The following is a 25,131-nucleotide window of genomic DNA, read 5'->3' on the forward strand; positions in this document are numbered from 1 at the left end:
GAGATTTGAGTTACCATACAGCCATAAGAATAAAAAGAACATAATACACAAGAGTTTAATAAGAATCAACGTTTCCAACTGTGAGGGAAGGCAATAAAGTTCAGTTATCTTCCTCTTTGTTCACCCGTGGTCGGGGCCTTTGAGTCTTCCTCAGTCGCCGCTACGGTGGCCCGATGTTCAGGCCCACTCGCTGGGATGATCGAACCTCCGGCGTCGGAACGGTAGAACACTCTCAGCAGCATGGAGGTTCCGAATCGGCCGCTTCTTACCGGAGACCGCGGATTCCGAAGTCCACAGGCTGAGCTGGGCGGAGCTCCAACACTGGCGAACCCCGGCAAGGGGTCCCAGACCTCCGCGATGTTAAAGTCAGTGCCGCCCGAGGCTAGACGCTCCGCAAACCTCAGCTTCACGGTGTTTATTAGCAGGCCCAACACTCCGGAGCTTCAAAAAGCGATCCCCGGTAAGACATCGTCTGGCTCCGCGATGGAATTCAGTGCTGCGCCGCTGCTGAAGCTCCGGCTGGTCTCTGGCAGGAAAGGCCACGTCAATCCAGTTAGTAGGCCGCGAGGGGGGGCGAAAATGCAACTCGGAGAAATGGCGCATCCTCGACCAGTAAGTGACTGGGAAAGTCCCCCCTCTTCCCCACCTCCCCCACATAAAAAAGACTTAGAAACCTCCAAAAACATAATTTAAGACAGACTAAAAATAACAAAAAGGGTGAAAGGACGGACAAACTGCTGGCGAGGCTGCCGCGCGCGGCTCCACCCGATAAAGAACTTAATTAATTAGTGCGCAACTTTTGACACTGATGAGTTATGAATTCCTTCTCAATTATATTTTATCTAAATCTGTGCCAAATTTCAAGTAGATACCAGTCATGTGTCACAAAAGTTAAATTCTAGACACATTTTCGATGCTCGACCCACAGCCTAATTTCATTCCCAATACAAACTAGAATTATTGGTCGGTAATAGTTCTCAATTGTCCCAGAAGTTGGATTTCTGGTATTCAAAACATGTGGTTACAATATAATGAATAAAGATTACACCTGGCCGGCAAATATAGTTGATTATTTATTTTCCACTTTCCATTCTATTTATTCCTGTCTCAGTGTTGCAGATAGCTGTATTTACAAACTGGGCATTTGACATTTGATTCTACATTGCACATAGGCCACAGCTTAAAAGAATATAAATCCAGGTGGCTCCTACGTTACATGCATTGAGGCAACGGGGATTCATCCTAAATGAATTCACAAATCACTACCAAAAATTTAAAAATAGTATATTTTGAACCATACTCATACAGCACGGAAGTAAGGCGCCCAACTCATCAATGCTGATCAAGATGCCCCATCTAAGCAAGTCCCATTTTCCCATGTTTGGCCCCTTTCCCTCGAGACCTTTCCTTTCAATGTAGCTGTCCAAATGTATTTTAAATTCAGTAATGGGCCTGTCCCACTTACGCGACTTTTGTGGCGACTGCCGGCACCGTCATAGGTCGTTGCAGGTTGCCGGAAATTTTCAACATGTTTAAAATCCAGCGGCGACCAGAATAAGGTACGATTCTTTGGGTGACTACTCACAACCATACAGGCTTCACATGTCGTCAGGGCGTCGCCTGTATGGTCGTGAGTAGTCTCCTCAGTCGCCCAAAGAGTCGTAGCGTCCTCATATATCGTCTCTGCACTCTTTCCAGCTTAATGACATCCTTTTTATGGTAGAGTGACCAAAAGTAAACACAGTACTCCAAATGCACCCTCACCAACATTATGTACAACTGTACCATAATGTCCCAGCTTCTATACTTAATACCATGACTGATGAAGACCAAAGTACCAGAAGCCTTCTTTATCACCCTCTCTACATGTGATGCTACTTTTGGGGAACGAAGTGTCTGCACTGCTGGATCCTTCTGCTCTACAACATTCTCCAGGGCCCTACCATTCACTGTAAAGGTCTTGCTCTAGTTCGAATAAATGCAACACCTCACACTTGTCTGCATCATTTTGTTTTTGTGGAATTCACATGTAAATAAATAAGTAAATGTTTAAAAAATTCCAACTCAACCTAAGGTCAATCTGGGTTGTTGAGTTTCTTCAAAATTAAGGAAGCAGATAAACCTTTCTTCATACATTTTAAGTGAACATGGGTAGCTGCAAGATTCCTTTTATTTATTTCTGCTCAAAAGTGAAATTCACAGAAACTTAATACACAAGGTCAAATGACTAATAGTCATGCATAAATTGTCTGCAATAATATCATTTGATACAATACTTCTCCATATTTTTCTTGGGGGGGGGGGAAAGTATACTTTTACAACAATACTTTTAAGAGCAAAAAATTTTAAGGCAGTACTATTAATCCTTATTCTATATTTATCTGGTATAAACATGGCAATAAATATTAAATGTGAGGTTGTGTGCATTAAAGAGAATGCAATTTCTTAAATCCAGTTTACACAAATTGATTATGAAAATATCAGCTGACAATTGCTCAGCTGACAATTACCCAACAACTGATGTCACATGGCTATTCTTCACACAATGTCCAGGCAAAGACACGAGCTGTTTTTAAATTGCCTCATTAGCTGATGATCGAATGCTGTAGCAGTTCTGATAAACAAACCCAATTTGCTCATTGGCTCCAGAGATGAAGGCTGACCTGTTGAAAGCCTTCAACGTTCCTGTTTTAGTTTCAGATTTACAAGTCATGACAATCTTTTGCTTTTTTTTTTAAAATAAATCAGTCACTAGCTGGACAGGAAAGAGTAAAATTGTCCCAGGATCTTTTAGCAAATAAATTATGTTTGAAAAGCTGCAACAATGTGAGAAGGGAAAAACTATAAATGACCTCTGATCAATAACAATCCTGGCATTGAGCTCTGCACAGGGAAATAGATTGCATATTTTTGCTCAAGTTATAAAACACTCCTCAACACCACACGAGCCCTGAATAACAGTAAGTTTAAGAAAAGACTGAAGGGGACTGAACAGATAAGGCATTCTGTGGATACCGCCCTAGGTATATGGGGGTCTGTACGGGCAGGAAAAGACGTTCTGTGGATAGCGCCCTAGATAAATAGGGGTCTGTATGGGCAGAACTGGTAAAGTCAGGGATAATAGGGACTAATTAGGTAATATAAAATTGCAAATTGTTAAGGGGCAAAGTAGGATTGTGGAAAATAATAAAAGTAGTGTATAGGATAGTATAGTAACTACATGACTGGGACAGAATAAGAATAAGGACTATGACTGGACTGATTGATAAAGTGCATTGAACAAGATACTACAATGAGTAAGGTAACTGCAGTTGAACTAAGTAAAAAGTTCCCCGTATCTAAACATTATAAAGCACTCCGAGAAATGGGAAAAAAGGACGGAAAAAACTGCTGACGAAGTGGCCCAAGGAAGGCACTTTCGATATAAATATGTGTGACGAGATGGAACTGTTAATTAAGAACTATAGGTCCAAAGATAAGTCAGAAACTGGTAAAGGGAGATAGAGGAAGAGGTTGCAGTTTGGGACGATGAGAAGGAAATAAGGGAATATAAACAGAGAAGGGGACAAAGAAAAAGGGAAAGGATGAAGCAAGAAATAAGGGAATTAGATGTGGATATCAGGAGGCCGCTGGACCCGAGGAACCTGAGGGATTTTGAGGCATCCAATGCAGCAGAAAGGGGGGGGGGGGCAAAGAAAGCAGTAGACAGGACTGGAAAGTGATTGATGAGTGGTCATTGAAAGGAGGGCAAGGCAGTGAGGAGGAACCAGAATCGAGAAGTGATAGGGGAGATGCGAGGGCAATAAGGGATGAGGATTTAGTGGAAGATTTTAAAAAGGTGAAGGAAGGCCAGAATATCCGAGAAGCGAGAAATAGAGATTAGAATGAGAAAGAAGGAAATCCAAGAAGGATTAAAATGGGAAGACCTACAGATAGAACCACGGTTAAAGGTAGAAGAAGAGGAACGGCAACTGAGGGGTAAACAAAAAATGATGCTGTTGCTTTTAAAAATAATGGGACAGACACAGTATACCCCTTGGGGGACCCAGGACCTGGAAGGGCTGAAAAACACCTTGCTCAATATCCATGAGAGGGCAGGAAAATGGATTAGGGTTTTGAGGAGGAGACCATAGGATGGTTGTTGGCTATGGGAGATTTGAAGGCACTGCTGGTGAAAGTGATAGGAACCACTAAACTGACAGAACTCCTGGAGATGGCTGCGGCGGATAATCCAATGATCGATGGCCACCAATTTGACTCAGTCAGGCAGAGGGTATGACAGACCCTCAGAAACTGTTACCCGCTTAAGGTGGACCACAAGGCCTGAAGGGCAGATCCACTGGGGGACGCAGAGAATCCAGCAGCCTATCTGGAGAACCAGCTGAAAAAGTGGAGACTCGAAACTGAACAAGAGATAGAAGGCAACCAGTTGATAAGTCAAGTCAAGTTTATTCGTCACATACACATACGAGATGTGCAGTGAAATGAAAACTGGCAATGCTCGCGGACTTTGTGCAAAAAGACAAACAAACAAACAACCAAACAAACTACAAACAGAATGGAACAGAATCACATATTATTTTACATATTAAATATTGTGGGCGGAAGGAAAAAGGGAAATAAGTTAAAAAGGAACATGGAAGTTAAAAACACACACAATTTTTTGCGGAGCTGCCACAACGGCGACCGGACAGGGTGGTGCCATTTAAATTTTTTTTTTTTTTAATTAAAAAAACCAGACTGCTGTTGTGAATGCCATGCCTCCTCGTCAAGTCCAGACTAGAGGAGGTGGTGGGATTGTCATTTATATCCCACCCCCAGTTCAGGGATCATCTGTTCCACGCGGTTAAAAAATATCACAAAGATAGAAAAAGATTAGCAGATTAGCAGGAAGAGGTGCAGAGGAAGTTGATGCAAATGCAACTTTAAGAGCTCAAAAAGAAAGAGCGTGAAAAAGGAAAGAAAATGTTGTCAGTAAAAACAGACCTGGTTGAGACGACTTAATTAAGTGAGGCACCGCCTTACAATGAGTCCATGACAGAGCCAGACAGGGGCTGGAAAACCGCATGCCGATAATAAATGTCTTTGGGGGAGCATTTCCTCAAATGCCCTATCAGGAACGAAATAAATCTGGATATTAGTCCAGTCAGGACCGGGACCCCCAAGGGAGGGAGGGATCTCAAAGAGGTGGTCGAGGAAGGCTAGTACAGAGATAGGTAATAGATAGGGTGTGCTGGGAATGTGATCAGGTAGCACACCTGAGGAGGGGCTGCCCACACCGTCCGTGGCCTGACCCATACCAACAGGGACCAATGGAAGGTGAACGATACTTTAACCCAGGGCCAGCCCCAACGGGCCCAACTGGACCTGTGAACCCCTATGCTAGATATTAGAGGTACCCTGAGAACCCGGATGGGAAGGGACATTACCCAATGATAACACAAGAGGCAGAAGAACCCATGATTCAGGTAATTTTGGGGGGGCGGTTAACACCCATGATGATAACACGGGAGCTACATACACTTGCGTGCAACCGCAGTATGCCTCCCACCTTCCCATGTCAGGAAAATTTGTTAAAACTGTAGGTTTCTCGGGAAAAACACAGTTAACACGGTTCACGGCCCCTGTAAGTTTAGAAGTGAGTAATAAAGAAATAGTATTGCCGGTATTGGTGTCCAAAGGGACCACCATTAATCTGCTAGGTAGAGATGCTCTGTTGAGACTGGAATTAAAATTGGAATGTACCAGAAATGGTTTGAGCGTGTACAGGACAAGTGCCCAATTGATATTGCAGGAAGTTAGAAAAGCCAACGTCTTTTGGATAGGAGATATAGAAGATCAAATTTGGGAAACGTGGAAAAAGTGGAAGAAAGGCGTGCTGGCCATATGCCCAAAGCAGCCCAGCCCAAATCTGAGTTGCACTGTACAGTGATTGTTGACGAAGCTCAGGATGCAGACAAAAAGGGGGATGTGGCGTGTAGGGGCATGCGGCCAGCACCACCTAAAGACAGAAGCAATAAAAATTGGAAAACATGGGGCAGCCTTGCAGATTAAATGGAACGCATTTTTGGAAAAGTGGTATAGGAGCTGCACCCCATGTGACATTGCTTGTAAATGAGGGACACCTATCCAGAGACTTGGGAGCCCTGGTGAAACGGGCAGGTACTATTACTAGTTGGGAAAGAATTATGCCACAAGTATAGAAATCAGGAAATAATAATTACATCAAGATAGTGGTGAATATAGATATGATAGGAACATCAAAAGAGGTTAAAATTACCCCCCGGAAACATCTTCCTTTGATGAAGAAAAGAGAGGGTCAGACAAAGGAGGAAGGGTTAGATAGGTTGCCCCCCATTCTGTGGTCACAACACGACACAGATGTCGTAAAGGTAAAGCCCGCTAGTCCAGTGGAAATAGGATTAAAGCTGGGAGCGATTCCGCCCCGGAGACCACAGTACCCCCTGAAGCCAGAGGCAGAGGAAGGTATAGCACCAACTATACAGGGTCTGCTGGAGGTGGGAGCCCTTATTAAGACAAGTAGTCCCTGTAACACCCCGCTTTTACTGGTCTTGAAAGCAGACAAATCTAAGTGGAGACTAGTACATGATCCACGAGCGGTAAACAAGGTGGTGAGAGATTGGCCAGCGGTAGTCCCAAATCCACATACACTGCTGACTAATGTTCCAACAGAGGCAGTTTACTTCTCAGTAGTAGATCTTTGTTCGGCTTTTTTCAGTGTGCCCTTAGCAGAGCAATGTCGGTATTTTTTTGCTTTTACCTATAGAGATACTCAATACACCTACCTATACTAGGATGCCGCAGGGATTCAAACACTCGCCCTATGTCTTCAATCAGATATTAAAGGCAGATTTGGAAGGCATACCCTTAGAAAGTACATTAATACAATATGTGGATGATTTGTTGGTTTGCTCTGCAAGTGAGGAGCAATGTGAGCAAGACACCCTGACTCTCTTGGAAAGGTTGGCGTGCGGAGGCCATAAAGCGTCCAGGAAGAAGCAGCAGGTAGAATATTTAGGCCGATTAATATCCAAAGGAGTAAAGGCTGTAGCACCAGATGATTTTATTATCTGAATTAGAGAGGAGATTAATGCAATGGAAAGGAAGGACATTAGTTTGCAGGATGTGGAATCGGTATGGGTAGAGCTGCGAAACACTAAGGGGCAGAAAACGCTGGTGGGTGTTGTGTACAGGCCACCTAACAGTAGTAGTGAAGTTGGAGATGGTATCAAACAGGAAATTAGAAATGCGTGCGACAAAGGCAAAACCGTTATAATGGGTGACTTCAATCTACATATAGATTGGGTGAATCAAATTGGCAGGGGTGCTGAGGAAGAGGATTTTTTGGAATGTATGCGGGATAGTTATCTAAATCAACATGTAGAGGAACCAACGAGAGAGCAGGCTATTTTAGACTGGGTATTGAGTAATGAGGAAGGGTTAGTTAGCAGTCTTGTTGTACGTGCCCCCTTGGGCAAGAGTGACCATAATATGGTTGAGTTCTTCATTAGGATGGAGAGTGACATTGTTAATTCAGAAACAATGGTTCTGAACTTAAAGAAAGGTAACTTTGAGGGTATGAGACGTGAATTGGCCAAGATTGACTGGCAATTAATTCTAAAAGGGTTGACGGTGGATATGCAATGGAAGACATTTAAAGACTGCATGGATGAACTACAAAAATTGTTCATCCCAGTTTGGCAAAAGAATAAATCAGGGAAGGTAGTGCATCCGTGGATAACAAGGGAAATCAGGGATAGTATCAAAGCAAAGGATGATGCGTACAAATTAGCCAGAAAAAGCAGCATACCGGAGGACTGGGAGAAATTCAGAGACCAGCAGAGGAGGACAAAGGGCTTAATTAGGAAAGGAAAAATAGATTATGAAAGAAAACTGGCAGGGAACATAAAAACTGACTGCAAAAGTTTTTATAGATATGTGAAAAGAAAGAGATTAGTTAAAACAAATGTAGGTCCCTTGCAGTCAGAAACGGGTGAGTTGATCATGGGGAACAAGGATATGGCGGACCAATTGAATAACTACTTTGGTTCTGTCTTCACTAAGGAAGACATAAATAATCTGCCGGAAATAGCAGGGGACCGCGGGTCAAAGGAGTTGGAGGAATTGAGTGAAATCCAGGTTAGCCGGGAAGCGGTGTTGGGTAAATTAAATGGATTAAAGGCCGATAAATCCCCAGGGCCAGATAGGCTGCATCCCAGAGTACTTAAGGAAGTAGCTCCAGAAATAGTGGATGCATTAGTAATAATCTTTCAAAACTCTTTAGATTCTGGAGTAGTTCCTGAGGATTGGCGGGTAGCAAACGTAACCCCACTTTTTAAGAAGGGAGGGAGAGAGAAAACGGGGAATTACAGACCAGTTAGTCTAACATCGGTAGTGGGGAAACTGCTAGAGTCAGTTATTAAAGATGGGATAGCAGCACATTTGGAAAGTGGTGAAATCATTGGACAAAGTCAGCATGGATTTACAAAAGGTAAATCATGTCTGACGAATCTTATAGAATTTTTCGAGGATGTAACTAGTAGCGTGGATAGGGGAGAACCAGTGGATGTGGTGTATCTGGACTTCCAGAAGGCTTTCGACAAGGTCCCACATAACAGATTAGTATACAAACTTAAAGCACATGGCATTGGGGGTTCAGTATTGATGTGGATAGAGAACTGGCTGGCAAACAGGAAGCAAAGAGTAGGAGTAAACGGGTCCTTTTCACAATGGCAGGCAGTGACTAGTGGGGTACCGCAAGGCTCAGTGCTGGGACCCCAGCTATTTACAATATATATTAATGATCTGGATGAGGGAATTGAAGGCAATATCTCCAAGTTTGCGGATGACACGAAGCTGGGGGGCAGTGTTAGCTGTGAGGAGGATGCTAGGAGACTGCAAGGTGACTTGGATAGGCTGGGTGAGTGGGCAAATGTTTGGCAGATGCAGTATAATGTGGATAAATGTGAGGTTATCCATTTTGGTGGCAAAAACAGGAAAGCAGACTATTATCTAAATGGTGGCCGACTAGGAAAAGGGGAGATGCAGCGAGACCTGGGTGTCATGGTACACCAGTCATTGAAAGTGGGCATGCAGGTGCAGCAGGCAGTGAAGAAAGCGAATGGTATGTTAGCTTTCATAGCAAAAGGATTTGAGTATAGGAGCAGGGAGGTTCTACTGCAGTTGTACAGGGTCTTGGTGAGACCACACCTGGAGTATTGCGTACAGTTTTGGTCTCCAAATCTGAGGAAGGACATTATTGCCATAGAGGGAGTGCAGAGAAGGTTCACCAGACTGATTCCTGGGATGTCAGGACTGTCTTATGAAGAAAGACTGGATAGACTTGGTTTATACTCTCTAGAATTTAGGAGATTGAGAGGGGATCTTATAGAAACTTACAAAATTCTTAAGGGGTTGGACAGGCTAGATGCAGGAAGATTGTTCCCGATGTTGGGGAAGTCCAGGACAAGGGGTCACAGCTTAAGGATAAGGGGGAAATCCTTTAAAACCGAGATGAGAAGAACTTTTTTCACACAGAGAGTGGTGAATCTCTGGAACTCCCTGCCACAGAGGGTAGTCGAGGCCAGTTCATTGGCTATATTTAAGAGGGAGTTAGATGTGGCCCTTGTGGCTAAGGGGATCAGAGGGTATGGAGAGAAGGCAGGTACGGGATACTGAGTTGGATGATCAGCCATGATCATATTGAATGGCGGTGCAGGCTCGAAGGGCCGAATGGCCTACTCCTGCACCTAATTTCTATATTTCTATGTTTCTATGAAATTGAGGCAATCATTAAAGCTCCCAAACCTCAGACAGTAGGACAGATGATGATGTTCTTGGGAATGGCTGGATACAGTTCAGACTGGATTGGAGAGTATGCTGAAACTGTGATGCCATTAAGGGAAATAATGAAGGAAGCAGGACACACAAGCCTGAGAAATGTTTTACAATGGAATGATGAGGCGGAAACAGCTTTTAACACCATTAAGCAGGAGTTACAGTCAGCTCCAGCCCTACCAAACTATGAGAAGGCCTTTCACCTGTATGTTTCTAACAGGCAGGAGGGCTACACTGCAGCCGTACTGACACAGGAAACGGGCATAGGTAAAGCAAAGTAGCCTATGGCATATTACTGTACAAAATTAGATGAGGTAACTCCGGGATACCCGCCCTGCTATCAGGGATTGGCCGCCTTGTACTATGCATATGAAAAAGCATCGTCTGTGACCATGGGCTATCCCGTGATCATATACACACACCATAAGGTAGCTGAACTGTTGGAGAAGGGAAAATTTGTGTTGACACCGGCCAGGATAACAGAGTTTCAGATGTTGTTGACATTTCCAGATATTACTATACAAAAGTGTAACACAAGCAATATGGCTCATTATGTCCCGCTTGGTCATGAGGGAGAGCCCCATGATTGTGTCGGAAAAACAATGGTATTTTCTACCTTGAGAGCGAATCTAGTCAGAGCCATTGAACGATGAGGACGTTCCTGGCCAGGACCACCCCCGAAAGCAGTGGACAACCCTCAACCGCTTGAGGACAGGCATCGGACGCTATGGAGTAGCGATGAAGAGGTGGGGCCTCGCGGACAGCACCTCCTGCGAGTGTGGGGACCCAACACAGACAGTGGAGCACATAGTCACCAGTTGCTCCAAACACCGGCCACCGAATGGTGAACGAGGTCTGATTGACCTGGACGATGACACGTTGGCCTGGCTCGCCTCAACAGAGCTGCAGGTCTAAAAGACATACGACAGAAGATGAGGACAAAAGGTCTTGTTTGTGGATGGTTCTTGTTATAGGGATCACAATGGCAATCACGCAGGGTTTGCAGCGGTACAACAGTACCAATCAGGGTTTAAGACCATCAAATTGGAAGCTTGCCCACAACCTTGCTCAGCCCAGTTGGCAGAAATTGAGGCTTTAATAGCAGCATGTGAAATGATGGAAGGTGAGAAAGTTGATGTTTATACAGACTCAGCATATGCACACGGGGTCTGTCACTTGTTTGGGGCAGTATGGAATCAGAGAGGCTTGAAGAAAAGCAACGGAGACCCCAAACAAGATTATCAGCAAATTTCAGACCTGATAAGGGCAATGATGAAGCCTGGGGCACTAGCTGTCGTTAAATGCCAGGCACATAAGAAGGGAAACGACATGATCACACAGGGAAATCACGCTGCAGATGAAGCAGCCAGAACAGCGTCTGGATGCCGATCAGCCGTTATTGCACCTCAGGTAAGCTTGGATTTGGATCCCACAGAGGAGGACATAATTGAAATGCAAGGTAAGGCAACCTTAGCAGAGCAAACAATGTGGAGACAAAGGGGAGGTAAGCAGAACTTGGAGAGCATGCGGACTACTGAAGAAGGATTGTTGGTAGCATCCACATCATTGCTGACTGTTCTTATTTCAGAAGTGCATGGGTTAGACCATTGCGCAAGGGGGCAAGTAATAAGAAAGGTAAAAAAAGAATGGGTTCTGGTCACCCTATTTACAGGCTTCGGTAGACCACATTTTGTCACAGTGTGAGGTATGTGGTCAAAACAATGTTAGAAAGGGAATAACAACGCCTATAGGTCACATACCTGTGTCCAAAGGGCCACTTAGGCACCTGGTGATCGACTATGTGGATATGATAAAGACGGTAAGAGGGAAAAGGTACATGCTAGTAGTGATCGATAGATTTATAAGGTGGGTGGAGGCAGTACCTTCCAAAGATTTAGGTGCAGGGACTGAAGTTAAGTTTCTGACGAATGAAGTAATCCCAAGGTTTGGTATACCTACAGAAATTAACTCCGACAACGGATCGGCTTTAATTCAGAAAATAGTCAAGCTGGTGCTACAGGCAGAGAGTGACCTTGCAGCAGGGAACGGCGATAGCTCGGCCGTATGGTCCAGAGCTGCCACTTTGGTCCAGATTGGTATGTGGGCACGATACATGGCACAGACTTTGAAATTACCACAATGCATAATAAGGCCACAGGAAAAACATTGGCTGTACCGGATCCTCATAACTATACATATTGTGCAAAATTCTTGCAAAGTAGAACACAGTGGTCAAACATTTCTCAATATCCGGTAGTGTCTAAACGCAGCAGGATCAACATAAGGGATGGTTCCGGCAGACCAATGCACATTATGGAATTTCACACGAGTTAGAGAACCCTATCCCGAACCACCATTAGGGATAGAAACTACACCTGCAAAACAGTATGAATGCTACATCGCGGTGAATGGCAAACACCCAGTAGGAAATTTCCCAGGCAGCTGGAGCACAATATGGACTTGCAATCAAAAAGAACTGAGTCAGTTAACCCAAAATATGCCCAGGTCTAACAGCCCTATTTCGCCACCAGATTGCAGGACTATTCTAACAGCAGATGCAGCAGTAGCGGATAGATTTTGGATGTGTGGGGGCAGGGCAAGAAACACACTCCCACCCAACTGGACCGGATTGTGTGCTAGGTTAATGTTAGCACAGCCCGTCCTGGTCATAAGCCCAAAATAAATATTTGTAAAGACCCATAGGAAGAGATCATTTGAAACCCTTCCTAGATGGAATAGGGCAACCAGGAGGAATCCCCAATGAGTTTAAAGCTAGGAGTGGGAATGCTGCCGGGTTGGAGCCAATACTCATATGGATCAAGCCTGCAAAAAATACAGAATGGATCTACTCTATTTATTATAACTAGCAAAGATTTATTAATTACACTGAGGACGCACTATCGGCCCTAGGGACCAGCTTGATGCCACCAGCAAGTTGGAGTGGCAGAATAGGCAGGCCATAGATTGGTTGTTAGCAGAAAAAGGGTGGGTGTGTGTGTGTCCTGTTAAGGGAACACTGCTGCACCTTCATACCTAACAACACCAGCCCGGAGGGATCCTTCACTAAAGCAATGGATAAGTTGAAGAATCTGAGAAAAGAATTAAGCAGAATGCGGGATTTGGATATCAATGCTTTGATTGGCTAGAAAATATGTTAGGAGGTTGGGGAGCATAATTGGCTAAGTTGGGGTGGTTATTGGAGCAGCCCTGCTGGTGGTTACTGTTGTACTATGTTGTGTTTTTCCCTGTATTAAGTCTCTCCTAGTAAGAGCCACTGCAAAGCAGCTCCCGTTGCTTCAGGAAAAAGGCAAATCTGATCTCCTAGAGAAGCAGACCCCGTTGATAGAATACTATGATGACGTGCAAAAAACACCAGAGGAATATTGAACAATAGTCTGTAAGGATTGCTGGGTCTTGGGTGGGTTTTTGGCCCAGTGACCCAGGACCTCAGAGAAAGAACACCATGAGGCTGAACGTTACAAATAAGAGGACCCTGATTTTGGGGGCTAGTTTTAGTTTGATTCGGTGCCAATATGTGCATCTTTTGATTTTATTTTTCTGTGAGACCAAATAGGTCTCAAAGGGGGGAATTATATGGAAATACAGAAATCAGTCATTGTAACTTTTATTTTGTATCCTAAAGGGCCTGTCCCACTTTCCCGAGCTGCTCACGAATTCTCCCGGGTTTTCCCCTTGATTAAAACTCGGTGAATGTTCGTAACAAGTCCGTAGATATATCGTAGCGGCTCGAACTCAGGGCATTAAATGTTGCAATTTTTCTCCTCCCAACTATCTTTTTACTCTAGGAGTTTAAGAAGGAACTGCAGATGCTGGAAAATCGAAGGTACACAAAAAAGTTGGAGAAACTCAGCGGGTGCAGCAGCATCTATGGAGCGAAGGAAATAGGCAACGTTTCGGGCCGAAACCCTTCTTCAGACTGATGGGGGGGACGGGGAGAAGAAAGGAAAAAGGAGGAGCCCGAGGGCTGAGGGAGAGATAGGAAGGGGAGGAGACAGCAAGGGCTAACAGAATTGGGAGAATTCAATGTTCATGCCTCCAGGATGCAGACTCCCCAAGCGGAATATGAGGTGCTGTTCCTCCAATTTCCGGTGGTGCTCACTCTGGCCATGGAGGAGGCCCAGGACAGAGAGGTCGGATACGGAATGGGAGGGGGAGTTGAAGTGCTTAGTCACCGGGAGGTCAGGTTTGTTAATGCGGACCGAGCGGAGGTGTTCGGCGAAGCGATCGGCAAGCCTACGCCTGGTCTCACCGATGTAGATCAGCTGACATAGAAACATAGAAAATAGGTGCAGAAGGAAGCCATTCGGCCCTTCGAGCCAGCACCGCCATTCATTGTGATCATGGCTGATCGTCCCCTATCAATAACCCGTGCCTGCCTTCTCCCCATATCCCTTGATATGGGGAGAAGGTATCTAGCGGATGCAATAGATGAGGTTGGAGGAGATGCAGGTGAACCTCTGTCGCACCTGGAACAACTGCTTGGGTCCTTGAATGGAGTCGAGGGGGGGAGGTAAAGCGACAAGTGTAGCATCTCTTGCGGTTGCAAGGGAAAGTGCCCGGGGAGGGGGTGGTACGGGAGGGAAGGGAAGAATTGACAAGGGAGTTACGGAGGGAGCGGTCTTTGCGGAAGGCAGACAGGGGGGGAGATGGGAAGATGTGGCGAGTGGTGGGGTCACGTTGGAGGTGGCGAAACTGATGGAGGACTACTTGTTGTATGTGACGGCTAGTGGGGTGAAAGGTGAGGACTAGGGGGACTCTGCCCTTGTTGCGAGTGGGGGGGATGGGGAGAGAGAGCAGTGTTACGGGGTATGGAAGAGACCCTGGTGTGAGCCTCATCTATGGTAGGGGAGGGGAACCCCCGTTCCTTGAAGAATGAGGATATTTCAGATGCCCTGGTGTGGAACGCCTCATCCTGGGAGCAGATGCGGCGTAGACCGAGGAAATTGGGAGTAGGGGATGGAGTCCTTACAGGAAGCAGGGTGGGAAAAAGTGTAGTCCAGATAGCCATGGGAGTCCGTGGGTTTATAGTGGATGATGGTCAGGAGTCTATCACCTGCGATGGAGATAGTGAGGTCAAGGAATGGTAGGGAAGTGTTGGAAATGGTCCAGATGTATTTGAGTGCTGTATGGAAGTTAGTGGTGAAGCGGATGAAGTCAGTCAGTTGTGTGTGGGTGCAGGAGGTGGCACCAAAGCAGTCGTCGATGTAGCGGAGGTAGAGGTCAGGGATGGGGCCCTGGTACGCCTCGAACAAGGATTGTTCGACGTACCCGACAAAGAGGCAGGCGTAGACGTAGCTGGGGCCCATGTGCGTTCCCATAGCTACGCCTTGTATTTGGAGGAAATGGGAGGTCAAACTCTAGGACATTTTTTGTCATGCCGGAAGGTCCCGACTTACCTGATGCCCCGAGTACCTGCAGCTGGCATAATGAGCGGACTCCTACGGCCTCCTACGGACCCGTTATGAACATTCTCCAAGTTTGAATAAAGGGGAAAACTCGGGAGAATTCATGAGCAGCTCGGGAAAGTGGGACATGCCCTTTAGTATTTGTAACACTCGAGTTACTTAACTTTTTATCCTTTGTATTTTAACTTTGGTAACTCTGCATGTTTGTGTAAGCCTTTGTGCTCCGTATTCATCGCTGTTTGTTTTTGTAAGGCCTTGTGTAAGCGTTTGGGTTCTAACATAGAAACATAGAAAAGGAGGAGGAGGAGGAGGAGGAGAGAGAGGCAGGAGGCCATTCGGCATTTCGAGCCAGCACCGCCATTCATTGTGATCATGGCTGATCGTCCCCTATCAATAACCCGTGCCTGCCTTCTCCCCATATCCCTTGACTCCACTAGCCTCTAGAGCTTCTCTTGTAGCTTCTTCTGCAATTAGTGTAAATCATGGTGACTGATGGTGGCCGTTATATCACCTATGTAACTCTGTAAACACATTATAGCTGGATGAGCAAGAGATAAGGGGGGGGAGGGGGGCAAGATACGGGGTCATGTGGTTTAAACAAGGATGGATTAAGAGATGGAAAATAACTGGGGTAGGAGGGGAGATGTGTTTGCAAGTGATTGGTTATTGCTAAGGGAATGTTTGCAAGTGATTGGTTATTGATAAGGGAATGTCTACAAGTGATTGGGTATGGAAATGTATCAGAGGTGGGACGTACAGATTTAAACATGCCATAAAAAGGAGCAACTATTTGTGTGAAGTGGACAGTCAAGCTATTAACTCTGATTGTCCCAGCCTTGATTTGCAAATAAAGGTTTGAACTTCTTGAAGAATTCTCCGCGTCGCCCGACTTAAGCTCGTGTATCGGTGAACACGACACTCTCAGCACAAATACAACTTTCTCTGCAGCAGTAACGCTATATTTTCCACTCTGTTCATTTTTCGTTTGCAGTTTGATTGAGTGAATAGTTTGATTGCACTCATGTATGCATTGATTTGACTGGATAGCATGCAAACTAAAAATTTTCACTGTATCTTGGCACACGTGACAATAATAAACCAATACCAATAAATACTTTGAAATATATCTACATTTAATCAGATCAGATCGAATTTAAAAAAAACCCAAAGCAATTGACGTACCATTGCAACATAGTTGAATTTCCGAATTACTTGCCGCATTCTCTTCATCTCTTCATCCAGGTTACAAGCCCAGACCTCACAGATTCTTTGGCTGTGATCTACTGTTGCTGCTGGCATGATGCCAATTTCAAGTCGCCTTCATTAAAGCCCTACACCTGTGGGTGGGGGTTTTTTTGTAAGTGAGGATGTCCAAATTTTTACTGTAATCTCCAGTCACAATATTTGCCTATGAAGCAAAAAGGTGACCATTTAGAATGTATAAAACAAATGAAGCTATAACATTTCAGCAATCACACAAAAACTTAAATAATAATTGTCATTTACCTGAGATTCTTTGCAAGTCCTCAATACCTGAAAATAGAGTATTTTTGTATGTTATAAGAAAATATTTGCACTTTTATAAAGAAAACACCATCTCCAAAATAAAATGGAGGAACAATTTGCTGAAGACTTTAACAATGCACTTGATTCCATCTCAAGTGGTAACAAAATCAAATACATTACTGTGAGACTAAAAGGACCAGTTAAAAATGTACCATGTACCAAAATAAGGCAGCCTTTGTGTTCTTTTAATAAAAAGTTACTTTGCACATAACAGACATCCCAAGACACCCCAAGAAAATCATCAGATAAATATCAATCACAAATGAAAGGAAGAGGGATGAAAAGAGTTAATTAAAAGTAAAAATCCAAGTGATGGATCATAATAAAGAAATAAAAAGGACAAAGGCAGGGTGTTTTGGAAATTACATTTTGGTGTATCAAGGTTACGAAACAGATTGCAGACTGTGGCATGAAATTTATAAAAAAAACATATTCATCTAATCCATTAACAACATAAAGCATGCTTGGTCTTCTGCTACTCTATAATTCCATAATTTTGCAAGTCGATCCAACATATCCAATACATGTCAAATATACAAATGTATGTATATTCTCCACTTGTGTGGCTCAGGCAGTTGTTACAATATAAATATAAAAAGACAAAGTCATTTCCTTGATTGGAACCTCGTCCAACAGGTAAAATTGCCCTTCAAACCATACGGTTGAAAGCAGAAGTCAGTACAGCAGGACATCAATGACACTTATGCTACATCTTCCGCAACTAAAAATACTGGGACTGCAGATGTATTGGATCAACATTTTCCAAGATCAACTTCTTGTTATGTGCCACCCTAACATGGATATATATTATTGTTCCCTTATTGTTGCAAGATCTAAAACCTGGAATGCATTAACCAATGCAAAGAAACCCTTTAGCACTGAGTTTTAAAGTATCACCAAATGGTCATACTCTGGAAAGAGGTCATTCAGTCCATAATGCCCCAAACTCCGTAGGCATAGTTCAACAAGTCACGCTCCCCTACCTACTCCCCATAGCCCTGAAAACTTCCTCTCAGCCCAGGCGGGAACAATTATGGGAGTACAAAAAATGTTGGGTTCAGTAGCATCATCAACAAATTATGAATGGAAATATGGGGAATAGATCAGACAATCATTTCAAATATTTTGCAAATTCGTGAGCAATCCAATGAGTGACCTGAATAGATGTCACAAAGCAACCAAGCATGGAATAGAAACTTTGTAATACTTAAGCACAGTGAAAGATGCAATAAAGTTTCAACATATAAGTAAAACAAAACATGTATTTGGGGAGATGCCTTTGCAAACAAAACATTTTAGAAAGCAAATATTTCAAATTAAGCAAAACTATCAAAACAAGTTTAAAAAATGATTATTATATAATTAAGTTCTAATTTCACAAGATGCTTGGAAGTACCAATAGGATATTAATAAGTTCAACGTTTCGATACAAATGCTTTCCTGATTTGTTGAGAAATCAGTAAAAAGACAAAAAAAAGTCGCAACAAAGTTACACTTGCATTGTATCTACCGACACTCGGGGGAGGAGGCAAGCATTGCTGAGTGCATAACTGGAGGTTTTAGCCATAATCTTCAGTACCCGGCATTTTTTTTGAAGTGATTCTCGGGAGCTGAATTTAATCCTTAGTTGTCATCAAACTGAGTCATGCAAATGAAGTGTATTTCAATAGCTGATCACTTCTCATCAACCCAAATTCTGCTCTTTTGTTTTAACTGTTGAGAGTGAAGGTATGAATGCTTTAAACTTCAGGGGATGTTGCTTATTTTGAAAGCACACCGGAACCCAGTCTTTATACCTCGCTAACTGTTAACTTTGTTGTACAAATCGTACCCAGTAAACTGGGAGTCATGTGTGCACCTGCGGAAATCCGGGGGCATTTTTGGTCTCGTTGAGTATATTAATGATAGATAAGCGTTAAAAAAAAGACACATTTTAAGAGAAACTGGTTGTTATAATTTCTGGGACCACTGGCCGGGGAAGGAGAAGAAAATCGGTCTGTTTCAGCTGGAACTGAACATCACTAACGAGAAATATCAGGAGCTCTATTGATTTTGAACACAGATTTAGAAAAGAGTTGCCATTTGTAGGGCGTTGGTTTTACCTGCGTCAGACGGGAGCGGGCTGTGAGAACTCTTTAACTATTAAAACAGGAGCCCGTCTCCTTTACTGCCTGAAAACCCCACTCGCATCCTCCATTACAGCCACCGCGCAACTCGCTGACGTCACCGAACCGTGTGTATTGACCTTTCAACTTTTACTCGTTCTTTCACACAAAAGAAAAAGCACAATTCGAGTCAAATTTTCACCTAAGCAGAACAAATATCGCATTTTTGAGACGTACGTGAATATCGATCTAACTTGAAATGCTGTGGCCTGCTTTGGTTCGGTTAGGGGCAGCGACGTTTACGCAGGTCTGGTTGACGTAGTACACAGAGAGCTGGCTGGCTGGCGGCGCTCGGTCGGATGATGGCGACGGTCGACTAATCGCTGCCGGGAGTTGGGCCCGCAGATGGCCGGCGGTCTGGATTAACGAGCCGGATCAGCTGCTGAACCAGGGTCGCCCCCTGAAACACCTCCAGCAATGAGCTGGATATTCCCGCTGTCAAAGAGCGGTGGCGGTGGCGCCGGTCACCTGCCGCCTCTGACCAACTTACAGCAGCAACGCCAGCGGCAGATCGAGTCGGTGAAGAGTTCACACAGTGGGTGAGTGCGGCATGAGCCCCACTGCCGGGCGGCATCAGCCCCGCTATCCCCGCCATCCTCCCCACCTCCCCCGGGCCCCGCTATCCTCCCCCTCCCTTCCCCGGGCGGCATCAGCCCCGCTATCCTCCCCCGGGCCCCGCTATCCCCATCCCCGCTATCCCCCTCCCTTCCCCGGGCGGCATCAGCCCCGCTATCCTCCCCACCTCCCCCGGGCGGCATCAGCCCCCGCTATCCCCTTCCTCCTGCCTTTCCGCTCACTCCGAGTGATGCCGTCCACAGCCGAAATGTCCCTAGGAGATAATTCCCCCCGAATGCTCTGTGTGTCTTAATCCTTCCAAAAATCCCGGGGCAACAATACAAAGATAGACACGAAATGCTGGAGTAACTCAGCGGGACAGGCAGCATCTCTGGAGAGAAGGAATCGGTGACGATTCGAGACTTCGGTGACAACCGAGTTGTATCGCATTGTATCGAAACGTTGAACTTATTGATATCCTATCGGCACTTCCAAGCACTTTGTGAAATCTTCGGTGTAAACCAGCATCTACAGTTCCTTCCTACACAATACTATGTGTCGTCTTGCGTGAACATCTTTTAATGGATAATTTGAGCCATGTACCTGTGGATTAGTTGGCTATGATGACGAAAAGTACAAAAGAGAGTTAGATAGAGCTCTTAGGACAAGCGGAATCAAGGAGTATGGGGAGAAGGCAGGAACGGGGTACTGATTGGCGGTGCTGGCTCAAAGGACCGAATGGCCTACTCCTGCACCTATTGTCCGTGTATCTTGCTCCTGTCAGCTGGCTGGGGATAGAGTACTGAATCTGGGGAAGTCTAGCTTTATGTACTTTATTTGTAAATACTACTTCTGCGGTGTAGTTTGTATCTGCATAACATGTATCGAGATAGCACATTAGCACAAAGTAGCTAGCTTCATGTGCAGCGATCAGGGTTCAATGTTGACCTCCTGTGTTGTCCGTGGAGTTTGCACGTTCCCCTGTGACCTGCGTGGGTTTCCTTCCAGACACCAAAGACAAGCTGGTCTGCAGGTTAAATTGCTGCTGTAATCTGTCCCTAGTGACGTGTAGAATCAGAGGAATTGTGGGGAGGAAAGAGAAAAATAACGTTGATGGCCCAAAGGCCTGATTCCGTGCCATATTTAGCAAACCGTCTTGGTTTGACAATCAGTCGCAAAGTCAGTCAAACTATGAAGAAATAATTGAAGATAAATTCAGATTCACAGACGAGGTGAAAACCTAAAATCATGAATGAATAAAAATGTAATAAAAAGTAAGTCATAAGGATTTTACGTAAGTGCAACACAGCTGGCCAAATTGTTGCTTTCATTGCATGCTCTGCAAATTATTTCCTCGCAGCTTCTTATCCAGTTTCAAATGGAATGCTGTAATTAAGCCTGACTAATGAAAATGAAACCATAACTTGACAAGTTGAATCAAAAACTCAGATCTATGAAAGCCCCACACTTCCTCGACCACCTTTTTATACTGATATATTATGTGTCTACAATTGTTTTTATAAATGTGATTGCCTCATTATTCAATTCGTGACGTTAATGGCAACAAAGAAGATGTTCCACTAAAAACAACGGTGTATCTAAGTTAGAAGAGAGGATTATGTTCATTAGCTGGAATGATCAGATTTTAAGTTTGGTGATGATATTCAGCCCAACCCTGAAGCTTAAAATTAAAAAATCACAGAAATCTGTACTTAACAATTTTGTTCCTTTTGGTTGCGAAAACTCATGCATTGTTTCATAATAATTTGCAGAAACAAGAACCGCAGATGCTGGTTTCCAAAGAAAGAAACAAAAGTACTGGAGTAACTCAATGGGTCAGGCAGCTTATCTGGAGAACATGAATAGGTGATGTTTTGGATCAGGACCCTTCATCCGACTGAAGAAGTCAAAACATCATGTTCTCCAGAGATGCTGCCTGACCAGCTGAGTTACTCCAGCACTTTGTGTCCTTTTTCATAATAATTATTTGAAATAGTGTATCCATATAAAGTACTGTTCCCTTATAATTGAGACAGTTAGTTAATTTCTTGTTCATATGAGATATAACTAACGGATCAAGTTCCACTTAGTAATTGTTTCTGCGACAATATCCTGTGACTAAAAAACAACATGAACTCTAAGCTTAAGCCTATTTAAATCTCAATCATGTGATATACATTTGACATCATGTATTCTGTACTGAAAGTATTACAATCATTCAAAAGCATTAATTCTAAATTTGGGTTTTCTTCACCGGTGTTAAATTGTATAGATTGAGTGCCTTTAATGTTCCAAATTATAATTAATTATATTCTGAATCTTTGGAAATGTTATTGTTTGTCAGTTATAGAGTCATACAGCACAGAAACAGGCCCTTCGGCCCAACTCTTCCATGCATATAGAGAACTAGGCAGGGGGCTGAAAAGCAGGACTTCGAGGGTGGTTATCTCTGGATTGCTTCCAGTACCTTGTGCTAGTGAGGGTAGGAACAGGGAGATTGGGGATCGGAATGTGTGGCTGAGGAGTTGGTGCAGGAGGCAGGGATTTAGATTTCTAGATCACTGGATTCTCTTCTGGGGCAGAGATGACCTGTACGAAAGGGACGGGTTGCACCTTAATTGGAGGGGGACCGACACTGGCAGGCAAATTTGTAAGTAAGTAAGTTTATTGGCCAAGTATTCACATACAATGAATTTGCCTTGGTGCTCCGCCCACAAGTTACAACATGACATACAGTGACAGATACGAATGACTCAGAAAACACTAAACATTAATAATAATAAAACATGAATGATAAACCACCATTGATCAAGCATGTGAACCAACAAAATACCAGATCAAAGGGAGGCTACAGATTTTTGGCTGTTGAGCAGAGCAACTACTCGTAGATAAAAACTGTTTTTATGTCTGGCTGTGGCAGCTTTGACAGTCCGGAGTCGCCTTTCAGAGGGAAATGATTCAAAGAGTTTGTGGCCAGGATGAGAGGGTCAGAGATGATCTTTCCCGCTCGCTTCCTGGCCCTTGCAGTGTACAGTTCATCAATGGAGGGAAGGTTGCAGCCAATAATCTTCTCTAATGATTGGACGATTCACTGCAGCCTCCAGGTGTCTTGGTGGCTGAGCCAAACCAGACCATGGGACGACAGATGGCACAATGGGCTACGTGTTCGGCTGGCAACCGGAAGGTAGCCGGTTCGAATCCCGCTTGGAGTGCATACTGTCGTTGTGTCCTTGGGCAAGACACTTCACCCACCTTTGCCTGTGTGTGAATGTGTGTGAGTGATTGGTGGTGGTCGGAGGGGCCGTAGGCGCAGATTGGCAGCCACGCTTCCGTCAGTCTGCCCCAGGGCAGCTGTGGCTACAGAAGTAGCTTACCACCACCGAGTGTGACTGAGGAGTGAATGAATAGTGCGATATAATTGAGTATTAGAAAGGCGCTATATAAATCCCATCCATTATTATTATTATTATGATGGAGAAGGTGAGAACAGACTCTATGATGGCCGTGTAGAATTGGACCATCATTGCCTGTGGCAGATTGTGCTTCCTCAGCTGCCGTAGGAAGTACATCCTCTGTTGTGGTTTTTTGACTGGAGTCGATGGTAGCCCCCCACTTAAGGTCCTTGGAGATGATGGTTCCCAGGAACTTAATAGACTCCACAGATGTGACTGTGGTGTTGTTGATGGTGAGTGGGGTGAGCTAGTGCTACACGGGTGGGTTTAAACTAAAATGTGGAGAGGTAGAGTCAACAACATGGACGTGTATCCGTGCAGCTAACGGGTAAGATAGCGTATGAAAGGTCACATTTAAACTAACAAGGCGGGGGGATGGGACCCAATGCAAGGAGACAGACCGCCATAAAAGGAGGACAGAAGCAAAAGGTAGGAGATAAGAAAAACAAACCTGAAAGCTTTGTGCCTTAATGCGAGGAGCATTCATAATCTTCTTCTTTTCGTGTCCCTCTTGTTACAAATGTTGACCTCTCTGTCATCGTCCGTCCTGAAAAGGACGCAAGCTTCCGGCAACAATCAGTGGAAGTCATCACTTGCCACAATAGACGATGGTGGTAGCAGAATTAGCTCAGGATACTTCCAGTTTCCAGCCCCGCGGCGTGGACGCTTCTGCTATGGGGCCAGCATTCGAAATAAGGTGGATGAATTAAATGCGCAGTTAGTAGTTAAGGGACACGATATAGTAAGTAAATAAGTTTATTGGCCAAGTATTCACATACAAGGAATTTGCCTTGGTGGTCCGCCCACAAGTAACAACATGACATACAGTGACAGTTACGAATGACTCAGAAAACACAAACATTAATAACAATAAAACAATGATAAAACACCATTGATCAAGCATGTGAACCAACAAAATACTGTTGGAATTACGGAGACATGGCTGCAGGGTGACCAAGGCTGGGAGCTGAACATGGAGGGGTATTCGATATTCAGGAAGGATAAACAGAAAAGAAGAGGAGGTGGGTTGGCATTGCTGGTTAAAGAGGAGATTAGGGGTGGGAGATTGCCACCTTCACGTGATCCGCCCTGTTTCGACGAATGCAATCAACCTGGCATGCACAATCAAATAAGATCAAATAGAACAAGTTATCCTACAACTTTAGGCTGTGCACGCCATACACAAGAAGAAGAGGAGAATAATGCAATAGCAAGGAGAGACATTAGCTTGGATGCTGTAGAAACGGTATGGGTAGAACTGCAAAATAGCCAAATGCAGAAAACGCTTGTTGGAGTTGTATACAGACCACCAAACAGCAGTAGGGAGGTGTGTAGCAAAGGTACAGCGGTTATCATGGGTGACTTTAATTTACATATAGATTGGGCCAACCAAATAGGTGACAGTGTTGAGGATTTCCTGGAATGTATACGGGATGGGCTTTTAAACCAATATGTAGAGGAACCGACTAGAAGGCAGGCCATCCTAGCCTGGGTATTGTGTATTGAGGAAGGATTAGTTAGTGATCTTGTTGTGCAAGGCCCCTTGGGCAACAGTGACCATAATATGGTGGGACTCTGCATTAGGATGGAGAGTGACACGGTTAATTCAGAGACTAGGGTCCTGAACTTGAAAGGAGACTTTGAAGGTATAAGACGGGAATTGGTTAGGATAGACTGGGAAATTATACTTAAAGGATTGACAGTGGAGATGCAATGGCAAAGATTTAAAGACCACATGGATGAACTCCAGAAATTATTCATCTCTTTCTGGCGAAAAAATAAAACTGGGAATTAAATAATTTATCAGCACTAACCCCACTATTGAACAACCCCGCATTCAAACCTTCTCTCATCGACAACACATATCAACAATGGGATAGACTGGGGATTAGGAAAGTAGGGGATATGTATGAATTGGGTAAACTGTTATCATTTCAACAATTAAAATTAAAATTTAAATTGAAGGATAATCAATATTTTAAATATATACAGGTATGTGACTTTATGAAGAAATATACACATAGATTTCAAACTATATTTTTAGACCCTTTAGAAGAAGCAATGAATATTAAGGCTGATTCACAAAAATTAATATCATACTTTTATAAT

General features: G+C 44.1%; 2 protein-coding genes across 6 annotated transcripts in view; one reads left to right on the forward strand and one right to left on the reverse strand.

The window, feature by feature from the left end:
* Positions 1-19,089, reverse strand: part of cnot7 (CCR4-NOT transcription complex subunit 7) — a 38,876-nt gene extending 19,787 nt beyond the window's left edge. The window contains exons 1-3 of one of the 4 annotated variants that reach the window (XM_033029354.1): positions 18,953-19,089; positions 16,791-16,817; positions 16,467-16,621 (exon numbers count right to left, since the gene is read on the reverse strand). In XM_033029354.1, coding sequence (XP_032885245.1) covers positions 16,467-16,583 — 117 coding nt within the window. In that variant the 5' untranslated portion in view covers positions 16,584-16,621; positions 16,791-16,817; positions 18,953-19,089. Of the gene's footprint in view, positions 1-16,466; positions 16,693-16,790; positions 16,818-18,952 lie in introns of all 4 variants that reach the window. The other 3 variants (XM_033029364.1, XM_033029378.1, XM_033029373.1) reach the window with 3 other exon arrangements.
* Positions 19,090-19,266: 177 nt separating this feature from the next.
* The window catches only part of vps37a (VPS37A subunit of ESCRT-I), a 49,125-nt gene continuing 43,260 nt past the window's right edge, over positions 19,267-25,131 (forward strand). The window contains exon 1 of one of the 2 annotated variants that reach the window (XM_033029340.1): positions 19,267-19,554. In XM_033029340.1, coding sequence (XP_032885231.1) covers positions 19,433-19,554 — 122 coding nt within the window. In that variant the 5' untranslated portion in view covers positions 19,267-19,432. The remainder of the gene's footprint in view (positions 19,555-25,131) is intronic. The other variant, XM_033029332.1, reaches the window with a different exon arrangement.

Source organism: Amblyraja radiata, chromosome 1 (genome assembly GCF_010909765.2).
Source record: "Amblyraja radiata isolate CabotCenter1 chromosome 1, sAmbRad1.1.pri, whole genome shotgun sequence".
NCBI lineage: Eukaryota > Metazoa > Chordata > Chondrichthyes > Rajiformes > Rajidae > Amblyraja > Amblyraja radiata.